This window comes from Anser cygnoides, chromosome 10, assembly GCF_040182565.1.
Source record: "Anser cygnoides isolate HZ-2024a breed goose chromosome 10, Taihu_goose_T2T_genome, whole genome shotgun sequence".
NCBI lineage: Eukaryota > Metazoa > Chordata > Aves > Anseriformes > Anatidae > Anser > Anser cygnoides.
Genome location: NC_089882.1, coordinates 17722598 through 17750420, shown reverse-complemented (window position 1 = coordinate 17750420; position 27823 = coordinate 17722598). Strand labels below are relative to the sequence as shown.

The 27823-nt window shown below is 41.7% G+C and overlaps 1 protein-coding gene across 1 annotated transcript in view; it reads left to right on the top strand.

Moving 5' to 3' along the window:
* Positions 1-3518: 3518 nt before the first annotated feature.
* POC1A (POC1 centriolar protein A) overlaps positions 3519-27823 on the top strand; it is a 58344-nt gene continuing 34039 nt past the window's right edge. The window contains exons 1-7 of the mRNA XM_048072081.2: positions 3519-3698; positions 4355-4439; positions 6442-6613; positions 9214-9393; positions 10674-10781; positions 11897-12012; positions 18296-18429. Coding sequence (XP_047928038.2) covers positions 3558-3698; positions 4355-4439; positions 6442-6613; positions 9214-9393; positions 10674-10781; positions 11897-12012; positions 18296-18429 — 936 coding nt within the window. The 5' untranslated portion in view covers positions 3519-3557. The remainder of the gene's footprint in view (positions 3699-4354; positions 4440-6441; positions 6614-9213; positions 9394-10673; positions 10782-11896; positions 12013-18295; positions 18430-27823) is intronic.

Here is a 27823-nt window from a genome sequence, read left to right as displayed (position 1 = left end):
AAAAACGGAGGGTGTAGGCGATAAAAAGTTGGCTTTGGATCCCAAGTATAGGCTCTCTTGCCCTGAAATATCCTGAAAGCTTTGTGCTTAAGGACAAGGCTGTGGTCTATAAAGAGGAGCCTTGGTGCCATACCTGTATGCTTTTCAGGTGCAAAGAAAAGGTGATAAAAAGGTTTTGGATCCACAAAAGATGCTCTTAGCCCTGAAGTGAAGGGGTTACAGGCTGAAAATGAGACATTTGGCCCTAAAAATGAGACTTTGATTCCTCAGAAAGGGTCTTTTCTGTGTGCCCGGAGCATCCCAAAGGCCCTGCTGGCAGCTGGTCACAGGTTTGGTGGCTCAGATGGGGCCTCGTGGGGCTGAAGAGCTGCTGGGGGAAACTGCTCTCGGCCGCTCTGGTTCAGAAGAGCTGGCCTCTGGAGGGAACCCACTTCGAGACTCTGTCCCCAGTGCTACAGCGCCTGGCTGTCGTCGTGCAGCCTGGCAGCATCCCAAAAGGACGCTCGCTGCTGGCCAGAGTCAGAGGGGGCAGATCCTTCCTCCGGGCACATGGTGAAATGGAGAAAGGCAGCACTCCAGCACGCCCCTGCTGTCACACTGTGGTGGTTTTCCTCAGGCGGGCAGCCGAGTTCCACCACGGCCGCTTTCTCACTCCCCCTCCTCAAAGAGGAAGGGGGAGAAAATACGACACAAAGAGCTCGAGGTTTGAGATAAGGATGATTTAATTAAAGGGAAAAGGGAGAGGGGAAAAAAAAGAAGAAGGAAAAGGAAAAGGAAAAGGAAAAGGAAAAGGAAAAGGAAAAGGAAAAAAAAAAGAAAAGGAAAAAAAAAAGAAAAAGAAAAAGAAAAAGAAAAAGAAAAAGAAAAAGAAAAAGAAAAAGAAAAAGAAAAAGAAAAAGAAAAAGAAAAAGAAAAAGAAAAAGAAAAAGAAAAAGAAAAAGAAAAAGAAAAAGAAAAAGAAAAAGAAAAAGAAAAAGAAAAAGAAAAAGAAAAAGGGAAAAGGGAAAAGGAAAAAGAAAAAGAAAAGGGAAAAGGAAAAGGAAAAGGAAAAGGAAAAGGAAAAGGAAAAGGAAAAGGAAAAGGAAAAGGAAAAGGAAAAGGAAAAGGAAAAGGAAAAGGAAAAGGAAAAGGAAAAGGAAAAGGAAAAGAAAAAAAAGAAGAAGAAGAAGAAGAAGAAGGAAAAGGAAAAGGAAAAGGAAAAGGAAAAGGAAAAAAAAAAGAAAAGGAAAAAAAAAAAAAAGAAAAAGAAAAAGAAAAAGAAAAAGAAAAAGAAAAAGAAAAAGAAAAAGAAAAAGAAAAAGAAAAAGAAAAAGAAAAAGAAAAAGAAAAAGAAAAAGAAAAAGAAAGAAGAAGAAGAAGAAGAAGAAGGAAAAGGAAAAGGAAAAGGAAAAGGAAAAGGAAAAGAAAAAGAAAATCAAAAAGAAAAAGAAAAAAGGAAAAGGAAAAGGAAAAGGAAAAGGAAAAGGAAAAGGAAAAGGAAAAGGAAAAGGAAAAGGAAAAGGAAAAGGAAAAGGAAAAGGAAAAGGAAAAGGAAAAGGAAGAAATGAAAAGGAAAAGAAAAAAAGAAAAAGAAAAAGAAAAAGGAAAAGAAAAAGGAAAAGGGAAAGGAAAAGGAAAACGAAAAGGAAAAAGGAAAACACCCTCCTTTGTCTGAATCCAAAAGTGATGGTTTGCTCCCTCCAGATGGGTGTTTGGACCCACAAAGGAGGCTTTGGATCCTAAAATTCAGGCCTCAGCTCCTAGCATGAGGATTTGGGTATTTGAAAAGAAGGGCTGTTCCTCTCAAATAAGGCCTCGCCATCTAAAAAGTCCGCTTTTCACCTTACAATAAAATTTTGGACCCTAACAATAATTCATTGTGCCCTAAAAATGGCAGTGTGTTACATAAGAGTGAAGGTGTAGGGAAGAAAAAGCCATCTTTGGATCCAGTAGCAGGTGTCAGGGCACTTACTAAAAGCACTTGGTCACTTAAAAGGTGCCCCGTGGCTTTGAAAATGGTGGCTTTAGGCAATCAGAAGAATACTTTGGATGCAAAGTGGAGGTTCTGGACTCTAAAAAGAACCCATTGGGTCCTAATAATGAGGCTTTGGACCATTAAAAACTCCTGTATGGAGGAGGCAAGGGGCAGGGAGGAGGAGGAGGGGGCGTATTGGTCAATTAAAAGTTGACCTGGCCTGAAAACTCAGGGTTTGTGCAATTAAAATTAGATTTTCAAGTGGAGGTTCAGGACTTTGGAAATAAGGCTTTAGATCCTAAAGAGGAAACATTGGGTCCTAATATAGAGGCTTTGGGTCCATAACTTGGGGTGATGGAGTGTGGTTGAGAGGAAAAACCCTCTTTTTTAGTGCCCCAAATCTCATTTTAGGAGCCAAGGTGTGAGTTACAGTTCTGAATGTCTCTTTGAACAGCCCCAACCCAACTTCTGGAGGTCCCAAAGGCTCATTTTTCTGGCCCAGTTCTTTTTAGAGCTGAAAGGCACATTCTAGATGCCAATGCCTGAATTTTTGAGCCCAAAATGTCTTTTAACACCCAAATACCCATTTTGAGGAATCATAGCTTCATTTTAGAATGTAGCTCTTGAGCTGAAGTTCAAAGCCCGACTTGTAAGGTTTAATGCCTCATTTTAAAGTCCAGATCATAATTTCATGGGCACAATATCGTCTTTCAATAGGCCTTTTTTTCCATCTCTGAAGTATACCAGTAGTGCCCAAAGGCTCGTTTTTCATATCCCAAAGTATCATTTTATGGCAGCTCTGCTGGACCTGACAGGACAGGGACATGAGAACACTTAGCCTGACCCTCTTCTGTGAGCAGTAGTCTTATTCCCATACGCTGCTAGAAAGTGCCACCCTTTCCCCTGTCAGCACCAGCCATTCCTGCATCACCTAAGTTTCTTGCTTAGCCTGCAATTCATTCCTCTATTGATCTCCATCTTTTTTTTTTTTTTCCTTTTTTTCTTTTTTCTTTTTTAATTGAAAAGTTAACCTATTCTGCTAAATCAATGCTTCTTTCGCCCAGTTGTGGGAGTCTTAATATGGGAGTCTCAGTAAAGAAGCCTTACCCCCCCCCCCAATTAAACAAACAAAACAGAACAAAACAACAACAAAGAAACAGCTTTAAGTCATATGGCCCCTAAGCAAGAAGTGCTCCTCATTTATGAATGAAGCAGAAGTGATGAAGTGGAACAGGCACATTGTCAACACTGCCGGCCTGGATGGTCGGGAGGAAGGACTGTCACATTTGACAGGCTAAAAATGAGTCTGTAAAATACTTCAAAGAGAATTATGTGCAGTTTTGCCTCTCCTGGACTGCAGCACAACGTTAAGCAAACATCTCGTGGTGCCGTGCCGTGCTGGAGAGGTACCCGGAGCCCGTCCGGGGCTTGCAGCAGGTTCCTGTGGCTGGGTGCTTGTTTGCCAGTGCCACCGCCGGAGCTGCCGGGCGGCCTTTGGGGCTTTTTCTGTTGAAGCGTAGGGTTAAGTGCGAGTGTGCAGCAGGACCAGGGGAGGGTGTACGTGAACTCAGAAACACGAAACTGGAGGAAACGCCGGGGCAGGATGCGGACTCGCCGCCCTCCCGGCCGCCCGGCGGCGCTCGTCGCGGAGCCTTTCCGCCGGCGGCGCCGTTGCTACGGGGCGCGGGAGGCGCCGAAAGCGAACGGCGAGGGGCGGGCGGGCGGCATGGCGGCGGCCGGGCCGGTGAGGGGCCGGGGCCCCGCTGCTGCTCGGGGGGTCGGGGTCCGGCCGGAGGCGTCCTGCTGGCGGCCGGGGACAGTCCCGAGGGCCGCGCCGGGCTGGGGCTGCGAGTGCGGGAGGAGGCCCGGGGCTGGGTTCAGGGGGGATTTCTGGGCTTTGGGGGCGGGAGGGCTGAGCGCTGCGGCTTGGCGAGGCCTGGAGCGGGGGGCTGGGGCGGGGGGGGGCAGCGCTGGGTGCCGGGGGAGCCTAACGTTTGTCCTTCCTGTGCAAAGATGTGGCTCTTGCCTACAGCTGGACTGAGATGAGCAGCTGTTAGAGCAAAGCTGCGCTTGGTGACTTGCTCCGGTGTTACTTCAGTGTGACTGATGTTCCAGGGCCAGCTTTGGGGTGTCTGCGTGAGAAGCAGTGGGAAGCATGCTGCAGAAATGCACAGATGGTTTACACAAGTCAGCTAAGATCAGGAGGGGTTATCAGCGTGGGTAATTTTTCCTTTCAAAAACTTCTTGATGTGTGTGAAACGCATGTTTTGCATAATGTTCATACCTCTAGCAGGCTTTCATGGAGTGAATATGGAGCTTGGTTAGCTTGTCATGGAAATAAAATTATTTTGTTGTGTGAAGATGGTTCATCTATTGTGTCCGAACATTATTGTCTTCTAGGAAGATCCGTCCCTAGAGAGGCACTTCAAAGGCCACAGAGATGCTGTCACTAGCGTGGACTTCAGCCTCAATAAGAAACAACTGGGTAAATAAGCTCTGTATTTTGATGGCCCAGTAATGATAGAGTTTCTCTCCTTTAGCTGTGTGAGGAGAGCCCTGGAGGTCCTGAGCATTAAAATAACTTAGTTTTGTGATGAAAAGATTTGTGGGGGTTTTAGGATGAGTATTTACATGTGCCTTTAAAAATTCTGTTGTTGAACCATAGCGGTGACAAATTGTGTGCGTCCTACTAGAGCTTTAGGGTCATCTACTGTTGCCTACCGTTGTGCAGGTACTTTGTTTTACAATGCAGTGAACATAAAATAAAACCTTATTTTTTTTTCCCTGCACAAGTATCTTTCCTCCTCTTTTATTTCTCCTATTTAGACACTTGCCTGTGTTCATGCCAAGACTTGTGTCCTAGCTGCTATTCAGTAACTCACTGTGTATGCTTTCAGTAAGAACTGATAGGGGTTTTGGCTCTTGATGAAGCTGTTGGTCCATCTGTGAGAACAGTGCTTTGACTCACTGAGAAGGTATGTCAGAAATGATTACTTGAGACAATGTACCTGGTAGGCAGTGGGCACAGCAGACATGAATTAATAGAAATGCAGCAATCAGTTAGGTAGCCGTGGACTGCTTGTAATAATTCTGTTCTGGACCTTGCAACCTACAGAGCACTTGGGAGGTTGCAAGAAAATGAAAATTACTCAAACCCATCTTGGACCATCCTTCTGCTGTTCTCCCTTCCCCTCTCTGATTCTATTTGCTTTTCCCTAAAACTTTATCTAGTCAGTGCAGATCTTTGTTTATTAAGGATGCTCTGAATGTAACTTAGTGTTGCTTTTCACCATCTTTCCAGAAGTAGTGCTTGAGCCTTTGCCTCCTCCAACTAGACTGTGAAAGAGTTACTCTTGATATTTTTTAGTAAATGAGATCAGGTAAGAAAGGGAAGAAATTCTAAGAATTTTTCTTTTTTAGATACTGTTGGGTCAGTCATGTATACTTGACTATTGAGAGATTTTCCTACCTCCCTCCCTTTGCTGCCCCAAACCTAAAGGACTAGGTCTTTTTATTCCATTAGATTGTTTGCCCAATCTGGTTAGGATAGTTATTGCTAACAAGTCCCAAGGAGTATCCTACTAAAATGCTTTATTGAGATGTCAGAGCATTATTTGCCTTATATTTTTGATATCAGTCTTGGAAAAGATGTTTTATTTCAACTTAATATTTTTGCCAGACAATGATTTAGTAAAACCTTGATTAAAGTTTTAATCTGTTGACACTACACCATATGCTCAATCTACTTTTACACAATTGTCCCTCCTTAAACCTTAGTATCCCTAAGAAAAGGTTTTGCCTGAATCTTTATGAGTTCAACTGTTGTTTTTGTAAGGTTTTTTGTTTCCCTTTAAGGGACATGATTCTGTATGAAATAGGCATGTATTAATCCTGAATCAATGGCAGGAAAAGGTTGTCTTGTTGTTGTTGTTGTTGGAATGACTGTGAAGTGAAAGGACATTTCCAGCAAAAGCTATTTGTTATTTGCCTTAATGCTAATGACCTGGAATCTTCTTGTAATTATGTTACATCCATATCAGAACCTACCATCAAACTGATCTTTTTTTCTAGGAATATCTTGAGATCTCCCTGCAGATATGTCCTACTTGGGAAGAGAGATGCAGCTTGGGTTTGTTGGCAGGCTAAGACATATACTCTGTACTAGCCTGTGGAAAACCTACGAAGTTTTCTATTATTTAGGCATTAAACTGATTTGAAGGGCTATTTTTACTGTCATGGTATCTGAGATTTGCCATCTAGTATTTTTTCTCTTTGCTAAGTCAATGCTGGCATGTGTTTGTAAGCCAATGCATGACTCTGTATGAATTGCTAATGAAATACAGAGTATGCAATACATCAGTGAAATTTAAAGGACAGCGTGCTTGAGACTGTTGGAAGCTGTGATGGTGAACTGTGTGTGAAAGGTGGTTTCATTGTAACTGGAGGAGAATTAATGCAAATTATTTTTTCTTTTCTTTTCAATTCAGCAAGTGGCTCGATGGACTCATGTCTGATGATCTGGAGTATGAGACCTCAGATGAGAGCCTATCGCTTTGTGGGCCATAAAGATGCAGTGATGTGTGTTCAGTTTTCCCCTTCTGGCCACCTAGTAGCTTCAGGATCCAGAGACAAAACAGTGCGTTTATGGGTTCCTAGTGTGTAAGTATTTCTTACCACCATGTCTCTTTTTAAGTTTAACTATGGCTTAGGGTTTTTCCCTGCTTCTTGAGAGCAATTTTTCAGCTCTGGGCCTTAAGAAAGAACCATTTTATGGAGCAGCTTGGACAGAGGAGAGGTATTTCAGTCTTGAAATGGCATTGGAAATGAAACTGAAGTCCCTTACAAAGCTTAAAATCAGTATTACTTTCCTATGTTAATATAACAAGTCATTAATGTTACCCATCAGTGGTGAGCTGTTGGATTTTTTTTTCTTCCCCCCACCTGTCTGTCTCTTCTAGCAAATTGATCCTTTGCTTCTCTGCCAGTGTTAAGCAAGAAGCTTAGACACAAGCTGTGGTCTGGTGATGGAGATACCTGTTCTGTGAGGAGGGTGAAGGTTACTAGCTTGCTAACTAGCTCCCTGAGTAGCTTCAAGTTTGCGGTCTTAAATCCAGGGCAGTAATTCTGCTGATCTCTTTTCCTAATTACACCAAAATTTTTGAATTCAATTATTTCATGATCAGCGTGGCCAAGACAGCTACCTGCCACTTCATCTCCCACAAAGGCCTTCTCTGTTCTCAAACAACAGATCCATGAGGGCACCTTTCCCAGTTGGCTCAGTCAGGACTTGGACAGGAAATTATCTTCAGCATGCTTTAGGAAATTTCCCAGACTCGCTTGTTGCAGCACTATGATAGTCCCACTTCATGTCTGGGAAGTTGAAATCTCCCATAAGGACAATTAGCGCAAACTTGTTAAATTTCTCAGAAACTAACATATAAATAGAAAGGACTGGGATGTAATGGGAAAAGTGAACTTCAGCGATGTTATCTCAGTTGTTTAAGGGATGTGATCTCTGTAGTCTAAACTTTATCTGTGGTTGTCGTGTCAGAAATGGGACAGCATGGAAAGGAAACTATTGTTACACCAGTTGTGAAATACCTTCGTACATGGTAGCTCTGATCTGTGCTTTTTTGGTGTTCTTTGTCAATTTACCTTCTTTAGACACAACTAAAACAAGAGGCATCCAGGTTGAGTCAGGTTTGTAACTGTGAGGGTCATTAAAGGGCAAGGAAAAGCTCTACCATGGCCTATTTGTGGGTCAGGAGCTTCTTTCTAAAGAATTGGAAACCTTGTAGTCCCTTTCAAGGGTGATACGTTATTGAGTTAATGCTACCCTGCTGTATTGATTTCTGTTTGGGATTTGTTTTTTTGTTAAGTCATGTTAACAGAATTTTACAATTTCACGTTTTTGCTATGAGATTTTATCAGATCTGGGGATGTTTTGTGGTTTTAGACAAAACGAAAACTTTATTAAGAAGTAATCATTACTGTTCTTTGCCTCCTGGTAAATAAGGATCAAATAAAACTTGAGAGCTCTGACTTTTCTGAAGAGGGAGGGAATATTTCTGGAAGGCATATAGGATTTTTACTTTCTGCCTTTTTGGCTTCAGTAGTGCCGTGGAACTCAGCATATAGCAACAGAATGCAGTTTTCCAGAAGCCACAGTACAAAGCTAGGCTATTAGATACCAAAGGAAAAGAGAATAAAATATGTCTTTCCATCCTCTTCTGTTTGTGAATATTGCACTCTTGGTAGCACAGTATACATTGTGCAGACACGGGACTCTTGGTCCAAAATATTCCTATTGGATCTCAAATATGTTGTACTCTGCCTTGCGTTTATCTGCCAGAAAAATACCTCTTTCATTTATTTGGAAACTGGAGGAAGACGAATTAGTGATACCTTGTCTTTTGTCCAGCCTGACTGCGTTAATAGTAGCATTACTCGGTGTTGTACAATGTCAGGCATTCTGCATTTACTCATATTGTTTCTCCTGTGATGCTACATCCGGAGCTGTCAGCTGGAGCATGGGCCACTGCAGTAACAGATGTGAGGTGGTTGCCTTCTTGGCACTGTCTGCGTGAACTGCGAAGGCACCTTTCTTTTCATCTGCATTGCAGTGAGGGAGTTAGTACAGAATCTCAGCCTCTTCTTCTATAGTGATGTTTCTGTAAATGTTGTTTTAAATAGTTGCACAAATTAACAGCATTCTTGCCCCTTTCTAGGCCACCTAAGTTGTTTCAAGTTGGATTGGGTTCCAGTATTGAGGTAGAAAACTGATTTTAGCTTTGTATTCTTTTCAACTCATGAATTTGTCTGGGGTTGGTCAATGATTTCTCCCTAATGTCAACCTATGCAGTTCCCATAGAAATCATAGAAAGGATTCTGTGATCCTAATGGATTGGAAGGGACTTTATAGACCACCTAATTCCATCCCCCCTGCCATGAGCAGGGATGCCACCCACTAGATCAGGTTGCCCAGGGCCTCGTCCAGCCTGGTCTTGAACACCTCCAGGGAAGGGGCATCCACAGCTTCTCTGGGCAGCCTGTGCCGGTGCCTCACCACCCTCTGAGTGAAGAATTTCCTCCTGACATCTAATCTAAATCTCCCCTCTTTTAGTTGAAAACCATTCCCCCTTGTCCTGAAATAATGGTTAATAGCGCTGCATAGCCATGCAGAAGCTTCATGTTCTCAGGTATGCAATGTCTTTGCTGTCATGTTGTGCCGTTTTAAAGTGTCCTTTCCTTCTGTGTAGCAAAGGAGAATCTACCGTGTTCAGGGCTCATACAGCAACTGTGAGAAGTGTTCATTTCTCCAGCGATGGCCAGTCCTTGGTTACGGCTTCTGATGACAAAACAGTCAAAGTGTGGACAGTTCACAGGCAGAAGTTTCTATTCTCACTTAGTCAGCACATAAACTGGGTTCGCTGTGCCAGGTAAGTGGCTTTCTGGGAAATAGTGATGGCCATTTATCCTTCAGGGTAGAGATTGAGCATCGTGGTCTTGTGTAACTATTTAGGATGATTCAAATTTGTCCAGTGACTGAAATAAATTGGTAACATGCAGAGAAAAATTGGTAACATGCAGAAAAATGCCTTAGATAGCAGTTGTGTACCCATTTTTTATTTCTGTAATAATCTTTGTCAAGCAGAGGCTTTATTGCTTAGTTCCATGTTTTACTTCTACCTGCCTTTTGCATCTTGAAGTTGCCAAAGAAGGCAAAATGAGAGATTATAATTGTTACTGCAGTTTAGTTACTTATAGGCTTGTCATGCCTCTATTCAGAAATGATCACGCATGCTCCTTCCATCATTTGGTTAAGGAGAACATTCCAAGTACATAAAGATAATCATCTACAAGCATTTTAATGTGTCAGGTTATTCATTGTAGATATTCACGAGGATCAGCTAATGGTATCTTCATATTTCCTGTAAATAGCAAGCAAGTACATAAAATGCTGAAAGGGTTGCCATTGTAAATACATTATTTCCTTATAACTGTCTCAAAAATTCAGTTTTCCACGATCCATCTCTTCAGAACAACAGAGTTTTTATGGATATATGTATTTAGGATAAAGCCAATGTCCCTAAAGGTGATTCTTGCATTAGAGTTCATGAAAGTGATAGTGACAGTGACTGACAGAATTAGAGATGCCCACAGTACAGTAGAAGGAATATTTTTCTGGTGTATGTGATGTTCTCCAGTTAGAAACTCAAGGCCTGATCCTGTAATATTTATGCCACTGAAAGAGGTACATTGATCTTGGTTCTCTTGTAATGAAATTTTTAGATGAATGATGTACGTTCACCTGAGGCATTAGAATGATGAAGCTTCTCCTCTAAGAGCTGCTCCAATGGGAGTAATCACATTGCTGTTAATACTTGTGGCAAATATAGGAATTGTTTTGAATCAGGGTAAAGAAACAACTTCAGATACTCTTTAATTAAAACAGGTAGGACAGGAGATCTTAAGTCAGACTGAAGACTTTCCTAAGGATTATTTTATGCGCTTATGGAATTAGGGACGGCTTGAGGAATTATGGGTTGCCTTTTTCCTCAACCTGTCACAACTGTATTTTTGGTCTCATTGATGTCTGTGTGACTTCTCAAAGAGTCAGGTGTGTTTATGGATGTGCCCTGACAGCTGGCCAAATCCAGTTGACCCTGTGTACCTTTTGCGTGGGGACACTTCTTAATTGCTGTTACTCTTTTCCTAGGTTCTCTCCAGATGGACGCTTGATTGTATCAGCCAGTGATGATAAAACTGTCAAACTGTGGGATAAAACCAGCAGAGAATGTATACATTCCTTCTGTGAGCATGGCGGGTAAGTAACTGCCAGGGCACGAGGACCAGCCCTGTAGTGATGGCTCAAGTGGGGTGTGTGGTGACTGTACACCTGTTTTTGTCACTGCGGTCAGAGATCCTTGTCCTGGCAATCATTTCCACCTCCTAAAAAATGATTAGCACCTGTTTCAAAAGCAGCAAGCAGCAGACGAGGTGCAAAAAGCTTCCAGAATTGCTTTGATCTTGTTATACATTGTCCAGGTTGGAACATGAAGGGTTATGTTTCAATAACTGTCCAGTATGTCAGGCCTTAAATAATAAGAACAGAGAAACTTATTTTTGAAGCTACTTAAATTATTGGTTTCTTCCAGACTTGTCAAGTGTTTTGTTGTTTGTTTTTTTTAATTGTATTCTGAGTTGAAGAAGTAAATTAAAGTAAAAGTATGCTGGCAAATTGGTACTTCTGTGCTTTGTTTCATCCTCAGAATGCCAAAGAGTTGCTCAAAAAAATCCTGTTCTATTCAGTTGTGGAATCAGGGATTTTTTTTTTCATATAAAACGTTGAGCTGCAGCAGAAGTTAATTTGTCCAGAAATACAAAATGAGTCTTTAGAGTACTGAGGTGGGACTATGCCTAGCTTCTTGCTGTATTGAAAATTCAAGTACAAAGTAATAAACAATTATATTAAGACAAATTCAGGCAGCATGATAAGTTAAGTAAGCAAAGTAGTAAATTCAGTAAGTTGTATCTCAAAATTAGTTAAGAATAATAAGGGGCTGGGGGGGGGGGGGGGGGGGGGCGGATCTGTGTTCCATTCTTGTATATGCCAATCTAGAAATCCTGTTAAGTTATACAGACCTTTACACTTTAAAATATTCCACAATTGAATCCATCAAATTTCCAGAGGCTTATATCTACAGCTCCTACACACAGCTGTAATGCAAAACTTTGAAGACAGGTATGCTTAGATATGATCCTGCAGTCTGCTTGGGGTTATAAGCAAGGTCTTGAGAGAAGTTTGCCAGTATGAATTTTTACATTTTCTCCTTTCCTTAATGTTCAGTGCATCATGATATAGTTTCCCTTCTTGAAAATACCTTTCTGATCTTCAGCAAGAATTAAATATAAACAGCTCGATTTAACTGCAATTTACAGGTTTGTGAATCATGTGGATTTTCATCCCAGTGGTACATGCATTGCTGCAGCTGGTACAGATAACACAGTGAAGGTGTGGGATGTTAGGATGAATAGACTTCTTCAACATTATCAAGGCAAGTTAAGATCTTTGAAAAATCTGACCATTCCATGGTTTAATATGGATTGCTCCGAAGCCCCAGGACTCTCTCTCCATTACCTGCTGTTTTTCCAGAAGGGCATTGGCTTAGGCCTACCCAGGGAAGCCTTTCTTCACCAAACCTCATGCTTTGCTTTGTATTAGCTCCAAGACTGATTCTTGCAGATTGATGAGAGATGCTTCTGTTCTGATTTTTCCTTTTCTGCCCACCATCAAAAAAAAAAAGGGGCAAAAAAGCCCCAGCACTGAAATTGTATCATATTGCAGGTGTGCATAGGTGTTATTTGCAATTCCGCTTGGCTTTTATTTACTGTTCTTGAGGAAATAATGTGCAGTAGAAAGAATGTGGCCTTTGCCATCAAGTAGGTCTGTGAGAGAAATCCAATGCATTCCAGCAAAGCAAAAAGTTAAGTTTTTCATGAGAAAATTATGGAAATTTAACAGAGGAAGGAAAATGAAAATCAATAAATTGCAGTTCTAGACCATGATATATGCTTACAGTTCCTTCTCCAGTATCTCCTTTGGTTTTCATCTTCCAGAATTGTTTTGGACCTTTTTACACCTTTTCCAGGCTAGTTTGTCCTTGGAATAGCTTTATATTTAAGAGTCTAGTTTTTGTTGTTGTTTTTTAATCCTTACTTTCAAAATGGCATCTCCTCCTATTGCCTGTTGTTGTCAAACTGATTAGTGCTGCCATTTGGTACAATTGAGTAGGGAAAAAGGTCCTTTCCGATTCCTGCAAGCTCAGCAATCCATACATTTTGAAGCACTGTCTTCAGTACAAATAGTGCATCAAACTTAATTTTGTTAGCTTTTGTGAAGACCACTTCAGGCATGCTAGTCAAGCAGATCGAAAATATGGGACTGAAGCTCAGTATTCTGTTCTTTCTGCAATCCACGCCAGATAGCATCAGTTCCTGCTGCTATAGCCTCACAGTTGAATGCCAGGCAGAAAAGGGAAAATAGTAAAATATTTTTGCAGTTGATTTCTGCTAACTTCACAAATTAAAAGGCAAAAATTGAACTTTAAATTAAAACAGTTGGACCTCCTGACTTTATTTAACTAATTGTTTTTCAAAGTGCTTTTGTGTATGTATCCCTTTACACACAGGTCAATGAAAGAATTTGCATAGTCTTTCAATGAAAGTTCCTTAGTTTCCATTAAAATCGAAAGGCAGAGAAAGTGTTACGGTGGTTTAAGGAGCAGGGCGCTCCTTCTTGTGTTCCTTCAGTGACCTGTACAAGACAGCCTCTTCTTGTACATAAGAGTAATGGGAGTTGCTCATCTCAGAGCAAACACAGACTATTTGCAGAGAAGTCATTAACGTTGTGAAAGTCCTCTGAATTCCATGAAAAAGTACCTAAAAGCTTTGCAAAAACAGGTTGGTGAGGATTAGGAACAGTCTGCAAATTTTGGAATCCTTTAGTAGTTCTGCCCTGTATAGTGGGCTGTTCTTTGCACATGGATGGAAACACCATCACCATTATGATCGTCTAGTCAAACCATTAAGCACTGATGGTGACACCACCATCATTGAAACAGTTCTCTTCTTGGGTTAAAAAAAAAAAAATGCAGGCACAGGAATAAGGAATATGGTTGTATCCTGGCTTCTAAACTGAAGGTTGTCCTCTCAAGTGTGTTGTCCCTGTGGAGTCAGGTCAAATGGGTGTTGAAATCTTTCAACTTTAAACCTGCTTCAGTTTCTTGAACTCTCATATAACATTATTTTTATTTATTCAGTTATTCTGATGTACAATCGCTTCTGGTTCCGATAATTAACAAATGTAGCGGACGTAAAGCCTTTTGAGGACTGTTATTTCAAATCATTGTAATTGTACCTTGTACCGGCCACATACCAGCAATGAATCAGTGAGGTGGATTGATAATTGGCTGGATGGCAGAGCTCAGAGGGTTGTGCTCAGTGGTGCGGAGTCTGGTTGGAGGCCTGTAGCTAGCAGTGTCCCCCAGGGGTCAGCACTGGCTCCAGTGCTATTCAACTTATGCACCAATGACCTGGGCAATGGACAGAGTGCACCCTCAGCAAGTTTGCTGACGACACGAAGCTGGGAGAAGTGGCTGATACCCCAGAGAGCTGTGCTACCATTCAGAGGGACTTCGACAGGCTGCAGGGTTGGGCCGAGAGGAACCTCATGAAGTTCAATAAGGGCAAGTGCAGGGTCCTGCGCCTAGGGAGGAATAACCCCAAGCACCAGTACAGGCTGGGGGCTGCCCTGCTGGAGAGCAGCTCTGCAGGGAGGGACCTGGGAGTCCTGGTGGACAGCAGGCTGACCGTGAGCCAGCAACGTGGCCTTGTGGCCAAGAAGACCAGCGGGATCCTAGTCTGCATCAGGAGGAGTGTGAACAGCAGGTCGAGGGAGGTGATCCTCCCCCTCTGCTCAGCCCTGGTGAGGCCCCACCTGGAGCATTGTGTGCAGTTCTGGGCTCCCCAGGACAAGAGGGACACAGAACTACTGGAGCGAGGCCAGAGGAGGGCTACGAAGATGATGAGAGGATTGGAGCGGGTGTCTTACCAGGACAGGCTGAGGGAACTGTGCCTGTTTAGCATGGAGAAGAGGAGACTGAGGGGAGACCTCATCCGTGTGTATCAATATCTGAGGGGAGGGTGTCAAGACGATGGAGCCAGTCTCTTTTCAGTTGTGCCCAGTGAAAGGACGAGAGGCAACAGGCACAAACTGAAGCACAGGAGGTTCCAGCTGAATATGAGAGGGCACTTCTTTACTGGGAGGGTGACAGTGCGCTGGAACAGGGTGCCCAGGCAGGCTGTGGAGTCTCCTTCTCTGGAGATCTTCAAAACCCGCCTGGATGCCATCCTGCGCAACGTGCTCAGGGTGACCCTGCTCGGCAGGGAGGTTGGACTAGATGATCTTCGGAGGTCCCTTCCAAACCTCGGCCATTCTGTGATTCTGTGAATGCTGAAGTGTGATTCTTTGTGTAGTAAGTATTGTTAACTTGTGACCTTTATCAATACTTGGAAGTGCCTTTCTGAAGTCTTGCTGCTAAAATAGGTGCCATGTTTAAATACTCGAATAGTGTCAGACTGTCCTTCAACCTACTTTATCAGCTTTTCAGCAGTGGCAAGATCTGCAGCGCATGTTTCCGGCCACAGTATAACTTGGCTCAGTAACGACCTCTTCTTGCTTTCCACTTACTGCTATTAAATTGTCCAAGTCTAATGTGGTTTAGGTTTGATTGCCAGGTTTATTTCTGTCTTGGAGTTGTATATTTCCCCTATATCCCACCCTTTCTGAATAGGATTTTAGTCTAACACTTGCTATTGAAGCGATCTTTTCCTGTTGTGTTATTTTTAACAGCTACTGTGTAAGTCCTAATCATGTACTAAATTTTGAGCTAGAAATAGTCATAGAAGCTGAAGAAATCTAAAACGGCAGTGGTAGTTGTATGCAGTTGCTTCATGCACTTGCGGCTTCAAACTGATGCATTTGTAACATAGAATGGAGATGTGTTTGTAGACTGCTCTGTAAGGGTTTATGCACATGCCTGTTGGCTGAATCTGATTTAGTTTTGTGGGTGAGTCCCACTAGAGGGCATCTCTTGCCTCTGTATGGGCTCACGCTGCCTTATTTCAAGGGAATCCATTTTAAAGATTAAATTGCTTTGAGGAATTAGTAGATAAGTAGCCCTGCCACAGGCTCTTACCTGTTAAAGCTTGGTTGTTTTCTAAAACCGATGTGTCTTCTAGCTATGTTGCTCCTGTTGCCAGAGCTTGTTCCAACTGTAACATTTGTAAAGGAAAGTTGGAAGTAGAATGCAAACTGTAAAACTTCTTGTATGGTATGTCTTTTACCAAAGTAAAGAATCTCTGGTCCCATTTACTGTATAGGAGAGTAGGTGGATGCTTTATTTGCTCCTCTAGTTGGTGCTAACTATTTTTGTACAGCAAATAAACCCCTAATTAAAATGGTCAGTGTTTATTCCCTAAAGACTTTTCTTCCTGTGCAAGTGAGATGCCCTGCACACAACTTTGCAGGTCTGTGGAAGCAGCTTTAACCTGCTTTGTCATTGCTGTTTCAAAAGAGCAATTGACCTGTGTCTATACTTCAGACAGAGCTGGGCGATGGGCATCAGTCTCTGGGACCGTGGCTGTCTCAAGTACATGCTTTTTTTTTTTATTTTTTTTTCTGCCTTCTGATTACTGAGGTGTCACTACTTCTGTGCAGTCAGTGTCTGTATTGCAAGGCTCAAGACAGTTATGTTCAGTCACTCAGTAGGTTGGCATGGCTCAATTTTCAGTAGCTAACCTGTGAAGGTAACACCTGAGCCCAATAGCAGTCCCTTACCTGGCTGTTGTTTTTCTAGGGCTTGGCTGGTGGAAGGGTAGGCTTGTGGCAGTGGGAGACGCTTCCCCGTACTGCGCCTGGTCTATCGGTGAAATAAATGAAATAAAGTGAAGTTGTAGGACGTTTTGGCAAGTTTCTGGGGGAGGTGTTGTGAATGCTTTTGTGAGAGGTATGAGCTGGTTTGGCGGAAGGAAGATGAAATTTTCTCTGAGCTTATGGCAGCCAAGAACTGCTTGGGCATAGAAGCTGTGACTGCTGACATGGCCACAGCCTGTGTGAGTTCTTGCCATTGTGAAAAGCTTTCTTGGCAAAGCCAGAAATACTTAATTCACTGTCTGGAGCTTAGAGGATGTATCTTTATCTTAATCAGTTTCTGGTGTGATTCCTTTTAGGACTTGCTTTAGTTGACAAGATATGAACTTGCCTGCATCTGAATATAGACAGTAAAGGGCTGAGGAATATTATAAATTACTCAGAATAAAAATTTCAAAGGAGTGTGTTTTGTGCTCCTTAAGGATAAAAAACTCCGCGTGTACTTTTTCTCCTATAATATATAAGGGTGGGAGGGAGACCTACCTGTTTGATACAGGCAATGTTCACCTACAGGAATAACTGTTTAGAAGTTACCTGCATTAAGGTTTTTTGTTTTGTTTTCTATGGGGTGTTGTTGTTGTTTGTGGGGTTTTTTTTAATTATCTGGGTCAAGAGGAGATACTTCCTAAGAACTTCAGCTGAAGTATCTAGTGTTTGAGAGCTTAAAAAGTAGATATGTTCTTTGTGGGGGAAAAAGAATAGTTGGTGCTAAGGTCTTTAAAACTGTATTTTGGGTGAGTATTTTTAGCAGGCAGTTTGGATATGAAAAGTATACCTGACTTAAGAGAATATAAGTTTAGTCTGGGGCTTGTCGAGGGAGGCTGCATTAGTAGTAGTAGATTCAAGATGGAACATTTGGAGGGCGTTCAGTATAATTAAGAACAAATGGATAGTTAAAATGCTCTTGAAGCATAGCTTTACTATTCTATAATGTCACGTAAGCTATGCGTATGTGAAGTACTGTGTGTTCTTACAGATAAATAAGCACAATAGCTTATTTTGTGAAAGGTGTGTTGTTTTTTTTAGGGGGGGGGAAGTTCTACATTTGGTAGATGTTTAATGTTCTAGTGAATATAAAAGTGTAGTTTGACTTTTTTCCTAGAGCATTTTCTTTAGCTCCCTTCAAAATAACTCTTAGACTTTGTGCAAGAAGGATCACTTCATTGGAAGTTCATGCTTTAACAGTTTGTCTACTCATTTTTGTTATTTAATTATAATTTTTTTTTGGTAAGGGGAATTGGATGGCTGAAGAAATAATGTTTCTACTGGACCATTTTCAAGTTGCTGGTTCTTCTTTCCTAGTTCCTCTTAAACTGAGTCTTAGAGTCAGTTAGTAAACTTAAAAGAAAAAGAAGAAAAACGAAACAAAACCTATGCAATACCAATTTTGAGTTTTTCTTTCATAGTAATTTCAGTCTTCTCCTTAATGTACTAGCTTATAGATTTTATTTTATTTTTTATTAATTACTTGGGAGCAAGAACAGCAGCTCCCCTGTAGTAAAATATGCCAACATCCAGCTCTGTCCCAAAATCATATAGTTCACTTGTGCACGTAGTTACATTTTAGGGCTACACTTGAAGCTTTTGTAGTCTTAACTCTTTTAGAATAATTGGAAAGCTTCCTTTTTCATTTCGGTAAAGTTATACCTATCTTTACAAGAATTTGAATGCTGCCCTTGTTCTCCAGTGCTTTGAAGATTTTTGTGGAATGTTTCCCCCATGATAATTTTCCTGTTAAACTTTGTAACAGAAAATCGGAATGTGTCTGTACTTTATTTTATTCTTTTGCCTTGGGCTTATGTAAACTGGTCTCGGTGATTCTTTGTGTACATTTTTTCTATCCTTAGTGCACAGTGCTGTGGTAAACAGTCTTTCCTTTCACCCCTCTGGAAATTACCTGGTTACTGCTTCCAATGATTCAACTCTTAAAATTCTGGACTTGCTGGAAGGAAGACTTCTGTATACTCTCCATGGTCACCAGGTGAGGAAAAGCCTTTCATACAGTGACATACAAACCCACAGCGTACTGGGCAAATCTGTGCTCGAGCCTTAGATTTCACTCTTTGTATCCAAAAATCTTTTGAAAAATTCCTTGCTTATTAAAATAATAACAATGATAATAACGAAAACCTTTGAGGTCAGTGTTTTGGAGGGAGGGCATACAGGGAGGAAAGGAGATAAGGCAGGAGTGGAGAGGATAAGGAAACGAGGCAGACAGGGAGCTTCAACGCTGGGGATGCAAGCCTAAAACTGAAGGGACACATCAGTGCTGTGCTCCAGACTCTAACCCTGTCCTGCAGTCTCTGTACTGCAGCTCAGACTGTCTCCCTCTCTAAAGAGGTGCAAATAGCACTTGGCCTTCTGACCTGTTGTGAACGTCAATGCTGTTTGTCTGATAGGACACTTGCAAACAGTAGTGGTAAAATGGAGGAGATGCATTTTGGGATGTTATTTGGGCACACATTTCCATTTTGTTAGTTGACTGAATTAAATAATTGAAGGTGATAAATGCTGCTGTCTGGGTAAGTTTAACTGATTGGCCTATTAGTATTATGCTGCTGGATGTGTTGCTTGTAAGGTTTATTATATGAATGCTTGGAGCTCTCTTTTAAAATGTTAAATGGAAATAAATAAATTAATTTCATTGCCCACATTGAGTGGGGCTCAAAGTCATGAAAAAGCAAACCTGTTTTAAAGATTCCCTTTCTAAAGGGACAAAGAACAGACATTCCTAATCTACTTGTCCCCCAGTTATTATTGAGGCTGTTTTGAGCCATCAGTACTAGCTGGGGAAAATCACAGCCTGAAGCTGTTGGAGGCGTGGTTCTGGTCAATAATGGCATCTGTGTAAGCTGCAAAATTGATAATTCTGGCTTCTTGTGGCTTTATGTTTAGCGATTGCATTGTCTGATATCTAAAAAAAGGTTGAAGTTGTTCTGCAACTTCTCTCTTATAGTGTATTAGTAAACTTCTCTTATTTTTCATGATATTAATGAGTAAATGTAACAGTCTCATGCTTAAAGCTCTGCTTCAAGACAGGATCTGATAAAACTGACCAAAGGGTTTAAATGCTGAAAAGAATGAGACAAAGATACAAAGAAAAGATAATAAATACTCAGTATCCCAACACATAAACCTCATCTGCATAAAACTTTCTTATTTTGAAAACTAGACTGGGTGGATCAGATAGGCAAGGCTTTTACCTGTTGTCCTAATCTCATTTTCATATTTGTCCCTTGCATTAATTGGTTATGCAAGTGCTTAGGAAGTAGCTTTCTGGAAAAGGGTAAGTCTGGAGGGACAGTGGATCTTGATACCTTTAATTCTTCTCTTAGAAAGTGATGTGGCTGGTTATTGTTTGGTTAGAGGCTGAACCTGCTTTCCATTCCTTCCTCCCTTCTAAACTTCTCACAGAGTGCAGTTACACAAAAAAATAGCTTTGAGTATCTGAAATCGATTTTGGTGATGGAAGTGTTCAGAATTAGGCAGTAGAAAGTCCCTTTAGACTGATGCTCTACTAAACTCAGCACTTCTGCAAAATAACTGTTTATTGAGTTGTCTGTTGAGATGTAGGGTCAAAGCTCCTTCGTTATTATTCCCCACCCCACACTGTTTCCTATCAGTGAGATAACCAGGAGAGAGTGACAGATGTTACCAAGCTGGCACTGGAAACGCTGTGACAGCAGCCCAGCTGAAGGGTTGTTGCCGTTTTAGGATTATATCTCTGTTAGTCTGGAAACGAGTAGAATTATAAAAGTGGCTGGCAGTGCTTTTTGATCTTCTTTCAGGGTATTACATTAAGGTGAGATGGGTATAGAACCAGTCCTGGCATTGCCCTGGGCTGGCATTCACTCTGCTGATATGTGCTGTATTGTTGTGGGGTTTTTAATGCCTGATTTGACAGATATATCTTTTCCACTTAAAGCTTGTGATAAACTTTGCTTTGTTCACAGTAACCAACCCGCAGGGACAACATGCAGTGCTTTCATCAGAAGCTACTGGGGTAGATTCCTGTGCTGGCTGCTTCTCTAGTCTGCTTCTCTGATGTATAAATGGGGGCTATGGGATACTCAGGGATTTTTCCTCCAGTCTCACTGTGATTTCTGCCAGTATCTGAAAGTGGCAAAAAATGAAGTGGGGGTGGATTTTTTTGGTCACTAAGTAGATTTGCCTTTTTAAGCGAGGGTTGTGGGTTAGTCACCAAATGAACAGCCTGTTCTGAAGACATTCTTGAGTTGTGACTTTGTGTGGGTGACTGTGTTGGTCCTTAGTTCTTATTCTGACAGCTGACTGCTGTTATGTTGTTCTGGGAAGGCTGCATGCAAGCGGACACTTGAAGAAAAAAGTCTTAAGGTTCTTTAGACATACTTTGACGCAACTGCTGGAGCGCCAGGATTTTGTTACCAGCTGATTAGCTGTAGTTTACATAGGGAGGATTGCCAAGTTTACATTGCTGTCTTTTAAAATTGTAATGGAGCTGGCCGTGTTGTAGCAGAAGGATCATTAGAGATGGGAGCTTGCAGCTTGGAGTTGACATCTTGCAGCTGTGGAATATCATTCTGTACTGTGCTGCATATTTGAATTCTGGAGTGCTTCGGGCTGTGAAGTACTGTTGCCTAAGCCCATACAGATGAGACATCAGGTTGGTATGTAAGTCCACCTCTGGTACTGAATCATCATGGAGGAACAGAATGTTTTGGGGCTTGTAAGTCACCTCTGGATAGTTGCTGGAAAAGAGCAAGTATGTATACGGTGCTGTCTGCCTTTTGGGATGGTTTGATTGGAGCATTTCCAGACAACTTCTGTAGTGGAATGGATGGAAGTTCTTGGTAAATATTTAGAAAACATCTGTATGGTTATATTTATAAATAGGAAGCCAGAAAATGCAAAGTTACAGTTCTCCAAGCAACCTCAACTTGGACTATGAAGTAGCTGCATTCTACCTACCTGGGTGGCATAAGTGCTCTCTGCTTTGCTGGTTAACTTAAGGGCAAGATCTGAGCAGGTGTGCAGGAAACGAATGTGCTCCTTTAGCCTCTGCTGCCAGCTCTTCCAAGGTGGCATTAAGCATTCATGCAGGCCTAGCCATCTCTGGAGGGTGTGAGGACATCTCACGGCGGCCTAGAAGTGGATCAGCAAAGGGAGAGAAGGGCGTGTTAGAATATGCAGTTGGCTTTAGGTTAGCATTTCAGGTATTAAAAGGAAATGGGGGTTCTGTTCTTCTCTTGTGTGTATTATTTGTTGTTTTTTGTTTTTGTTTTTTTTAACTGAAGCTTTCAGGAATAGAAAAGCTACTGGAGATGCAATTACAAGGTGCCAGTATGGTGGGGAAGTAGGACTGTTTTTCCCTGTGGTAAGCTGTAGCACACCTAACTTGTGGTGGAGGAAGGCTCTTATTGCCATTACCACCTCCATCCTTGATGCTTTTCTCCTTAATTCTCTTTCCCTCTCCCTTTCTGTCCTTTGTGCTGTCACCATCATTGTGCAGTTTCCAGGAATCCACCTTTCTGTAGCTAAACTTTTTTTTTTTTCCCCCTCTTGTTCTTAGCCTGTGGAATGCAGATTCTTTCCATGCCCCCTATCTTTTGCCACCCTGTACACACTTGGGGACAACACTCAGCTCTGCTCTGCACCTCCTGATTTGCCAGTATATAGTACCATCTCCTCTCTCCATGTTGTCTTTGGGATATCCATGCTGTTTGTAAGGGACAACAAGCATCCCTGGCTTTTATAACTTTTTTCTCCATTTTTTTTCCCTAGCTCATCTCTTTAAGATTTGGATTTTCCTGTCTGATGCTTCTTCTGCAGGATATGTATTGCATCCTGTACCAGACTGTGAAACACCTGTGTTAGTTGTGACCTTTTATTACCTTCACTGCCCCTTATGCTTCCTCCTGGCTCTGCCTTCCTACCTGAATTCAGCTTTCTTCTCCAGACCCATCTTTCACCGTTTCTGTGGAACTTCATAGCTGGGTGTTCCTTGCTGCAAGCAAGTTTATCACTGAACATGAGGTTTTTGCTCAGTGCTCTCTCCTTACTAGAAGGCCTGTTAATTTGAATCAGCCTTCAGTGAACTCCCTTCACTGATCTCTGCTGATGACACCAATAAGATGGTCAATATGTCATCTCAGACCATCTGTGCTGTTCGATGCTCAAATGCATTTGTCTGTTTTCTCACTCTCTCTTGGTGTTTTCGTAGTTGTCCTGATCACTTTTTCCATCTCTTGCTCCTCTACCCATTGTCCTTTGCAGGTCCATCTGTTTGCCATCTTTCTCCTGTGCTATGGAGCTGTTGAAAGCAATGTGAGCAGTGGCAATGACTGCCCTGTTTATTTTTCATTCCTTGAACTGATTATCTCATGCCTGGGATTCCAGCATGCATGTTGCTGCCTCTGATCTGCTCCTCAGACCTCATCACCATTCACATCTCCTTTTTCTTCATTGCATTAGTTCATTTGTTCCAAGAGAGTTTGAATGAATGTATTGGATGGTATATTCCCTCTTTTCCCTGTGGGCAGCAGGAGAAGCAGCTCTCTTTGAATTAAATTACTCACTTCCCCCAGTTATGCCTTGTACCTGCTCTTGGCATCTCCCTTAATCTATCTGGCTCTTGTCTGGTATGTATTATTTTCTCCCAGATTAAAAAAAAAATAATAAGATTAAATAATTCTGCCAGCATTGTTGACCCCACTTGTCTCTCCAACTACCTCTCTGCTATTCCTTTCATCTTGAAGAACGTGCATCATTAAACTTCTTTCCTCTGGTTTAATCCTGGGCCAGTTCCAGCCTGGCTCTTTTTCCGTCTGTTACTCTAAAGCCAAAATCTTAGCTCTGTTCATAGCTGAAGCTCAGAAGTCTGTTCTCTCTTGACTTAAATTGGTAGCGTTGGCCCTGCTGTTCTTGAAGTCACGTGTCCCCTTTCCTTTACTGGTTCTACTGGGGAGGAAAAGCTTTCAAGAGGGCTTTCTCTGTGATTGTGTGCTGGCTTTGGATAGATGGTACCCATTTACCTGTGATCTGCATGTAGGTATGACTCTGCTCCAGGCTTATTTCCATTTCTCCAAACCAAACTCCTGGCCTCTTTCTTCAGTATTTCTTTAGAGTGATCTGTTTTTTAGCTTCACCTTTTGAAAGATTATGTTTTCAGGGATGCTCATCCTGGTGTGTCTTGTCATGCTTTCGTCAATGGTTGCAGATGCTACCATCATCCTGCCAGTCATTCAGTGCTGTAATCTGTGTCCTGCCTTCGGATACCATCCCTTTAGACAATGCAGGCAGACTACGTTAAAGCCATTCAGAATAATTCTGAGTATCTTTTCTTAAAGCTGCACTTTGTTTTGCATAAGCTGATCAAGATGGATTGCTAGAGCAATAAATGATGTGATCATTAGCCTTGATCTGTAGGAAATGGGAGAACACAAAGGTGGGGAAAGGGAAAGTAGTTGCTGTCTCTTGGGGGTAGCCTGCACATTAATTAGATTGTGTAAGACACTGTGCCTCCCCTTTCATACCGATGTAGGCAGCTAAACGTAGGATGGCACCTGGAGTTTCAGCTACCATGCTATGGCTGTGTCATCTTGCCCAAATCTTGTTCATTGGGATCTTGGCTGCAAAGGACTAGGTTTGATCCCGTTATCATTCCTTTTGTATGGCTTTCTCTTCTTTTCTCTTCCTTTTTTTTTTTTACCATGTAAGTATGTGTGTTTCCAGGTTTCTCTGCTGCATCCGTTGTGTGAGCTGTTTGTTCCTTTCAGGGCTCCCTGGGGTTTGTCTCTACCCTGCCTGGTGCTGCTCCCTTACCGGAGGAGATGAGTTGAATATTGATTAGTGGTGATGTTCTTCCCACTCAACAATTCCAGTGAATGACTTTTTGCTCTTTGTACTTTTCCTCAGGCTTCCTTCAGTTCTCTCCCAGTATCACCAAAATCTATTATTTCAAACTCTGAGGTGCACAAAAACCTGACAGTCTTCATGTTGTTGGTGTGCTGAGGACTAAATAGAAATGTTTTCTACTGCTGCCTTGGTATCTTGGTATCAGTAACGGGAGCTCCTGAACCCTTAGGGCATTATGAGAAGGTTGCACCTCACATGTTCTAGCTACATGGGAAATAAGCCTCAAATTCTTCCTACAACTTGGCTAGAAGAATATGCAACTGCTGCTTTTTGCCACTTTTAATGCAGACAGTAAGTTTAAAGGAAAAAAACATCTGAAGGAGGCTTTAAATTCTTCAGTCTCCAACCACGTACCTGTTGTCCAGGACTGCATCACAAATATGTTGTATCTCCACCATGCTTACCTGGAATGAATGCAAGCTAGGCTATGCCTAATCACTGGCTTTTTTTTTTTTTTTTTTTTTTACTATGCGTGACTTTTTCACGTTTGTTTAAAAGGTCAATTTAAAAGAGTATTTAACAGTTTAAATATTTGGCAAATTATTATTTGTATGTTGCTACAGCAAACCTGTTATATCTGGGGGGATTGCTGTAAGTACATGTATCAAAAAGACTTTTCACGTAATTTATGTCAGCAAATCTGGAGAGGGTATTGTGTCTATCGACTTGTTTGTTCCTCTTATGTCAACTTATAAAGGCACATTCAGCCTTTGATATCAGTTTCTATTTTGGGAGGAATGTGTTCTGCTCTACTTCCTTTTTTCTTTTTTTTTCCCCCCTTCAGAATGGCATGACTTCAGAGTCAGTTCAGTGCCTGTTTTGATGTGATTTTTATTGTGTGAAATTTTGACTAAATACACTGAAATAGGTAGACTGATTAAAAAACAATTCACAAATACACTACTGTTCTCCAGTGTTCTACACTTTGTCCTGTTCCTGAACCTTTTGTCTTAAGCAAAGCCTTGAATGGTTTCTTGCCCTCCCAACCCTTACTGGATTATTAGTTAGAGCTCAACTTCTTTATTTCCAGGAGCCAATTCTTTAAAATACAGCATCTGATACCCTGACAGTGCACTAACAGCATAAATTGTTCCCTTCTGTTACATTTCCCACTTGATTCAAAAAACTTTATCTTTGAGCAGTATTCACCCCTGTGCAGTTCTCTGGCTATGTACTTGTTCTGCTTACTGGTCTCTTGTTTTTTCAATTCCTTTAGAGAATCTGCATTCCTGGTGTTGTCAGAGAGCTGAATGGTTGGAGAAAGTGGGTGGGAGAAGGCACCATAAGCATGTTTTGTCTCGGCTGAGTGACGGCAGTCTCTCTGGTTGGAAATATCTGCAGTATTTAATGCTGTGTTGGTTGAACAAGCTTAGTTACACTAATGCTTGTGCGTGCACTTCGAAATCGCTGCTACAAGATCAATTCTGGCAAGATGTCTCCAGAACGAGATCTTCCTAATGGAAGGCTTCAGAAACCTTTTGAAATTACTTCAGGTGAAATGACAATATAGAATTACCTTAGTGGCTTTTTAAGGAGGCTAAAACTCTTCACACTAGGCATGAACACATTGAGACACAGTATTGCTGGCATAATCTTGTGCCAGCACATTTGAAAGCACAGTGGACTGTAGGACGGACGTTGCAATGACAGTTGTGCATTTGTCCTGAATGTAATCATTATGTATTTGTCAAGCTTCAGGATTTATAGTGATGCATTTGTTCTTCTTAGTATTTTTTTAAGTAAAGAATAAAGGGAAACCAAAAATAGCTGGATCTGGGATTCCTGTGCAATGCCCTTTGGGAAGACATGAACTCTTATTAGAATGGTCCATCCTTGTAAATTGATGTAGAGTGAGGAGAAGCTTAGAACAGTCTGCAAGACAGTGGGTTTAGCAGTTGACATAAAACCTCCTGTCTGGATCCTTGCCTGTTTATTCTAACCAGAATAGTTCGTCTGTGGTGCCTGTGCTCGAACAAACTTATCGATTTCCCAGCTCTGTTTAGCTGCGTGTCAGAAGATGCCTGCCTCATCCTTCCTGTGTGCTTCCTCCCTCATGCTTGCTTAAAGGTTGAAAATACATTAAAATGAATGCATGGTGTGAGATGCATGCTTTTGCTCAAGTAGTGCTTTAGCAGTCAGTACCACTTAAAGTCTCTCAGAAATGACTTTATTTTTTTTAAGTGTAAGGCTTCTTCAAAATGCCAGTGCCTGTGCTGTATGACAGTGATCCTGGATGCATTCATTCTCGCATCTGTTCTCTAAAACTATTAGGAGAAAAGCTGTTTTAAGCCAGCCTTCTATATTTCACTTAACAACATGACAACTATCATAAGCCTGCATAGATCATAGCTTGTAGCTTAAAAATGGCAAACAACTGTGTGTAAGGAGTGCCCGCCTGCTTCTTGCATTCTCCAGTGGTGCTGCAGGTACCTGTTCGTGCTGCTGCGCTGCTCTGTCTGCCGCTCTTCTGCCACCTATTCTTCTTTCCAGTGCTCCTCAGAAAACGGTGCCTTTTTCTTCCTCCTGTGCTGAGAACCATGATCTTGTGCTTTGTGGATTCTTGACAACCAAGTCTCCAAGAAGAAGAATTGGATTCTGCTGTGAGTCTTGTGCATTCAGTTATTCTGCTTGAACGGATTCCTTGATTTGAAATGCTTCTAACCTTGGCCAAATTAATCACTGCAAATTGATTGGTTTGGTTGATAGCTGGTCAGGCATGTTGTGAAATTACATCATAGTGGAATGACAAAAGCTTTAACTCTGTCTTCTGTAGTGAGTAGCTTGCATGGAATAGCCTATAAATACATAGGGAGAGCATGTGATGACTAAAAACAAAAAACTAACAAAGAAGAGGAAAACATCCCTTTCCTTCGTGATAGAACTGATTGTCTTTCATCTCTTGCATCTCATCCCATCTATTGATCAGTCGTGTTTTATGCTGTCCCTTAGTGGCAGCTGTATATGCTTCAAAGACAGGCTGTTGGGAAAGCGTGCAGAGAAAAGATGTGATTTTTCCAAGGCAATTCTATTACACACAGTGGTCTGTGAAATATGTTGTCTTGTGCTGTCAGTGTCTTGAAGATTTTCGGTAGTTCTTGAAGTTCTAGTCCCTGGAGCTATATGATTATGCGGAAATCTTGGTTTGGTGGGTTTTTCATTCATGTTTCTAATACTCATGGTGTGAAGAGGGGCTTGGAAAACAAACTCTGAAGGCTTGGCAATTTGAGGAGTGGTGACTCCATCTTCCAGGCTCCAACTTCTTCTAAAAAACCTTGTGTTTTTATGAGGAATGACTTATGTTTTGTGAATGCTCAGAATTGTCAGTAGCTGGAGTATTTTTCTTCTCATAGTCTTATCAGTGCACCATTTGATGCAGAACTGTGCGTGTCTTTGTGTATGTAAACCTCCTTTTCTACTTTGAACTTATCCTTCAGATGTCTGTGCTTAACAAAACTCAGTTTCACTAATTCTTAAAAGATGAA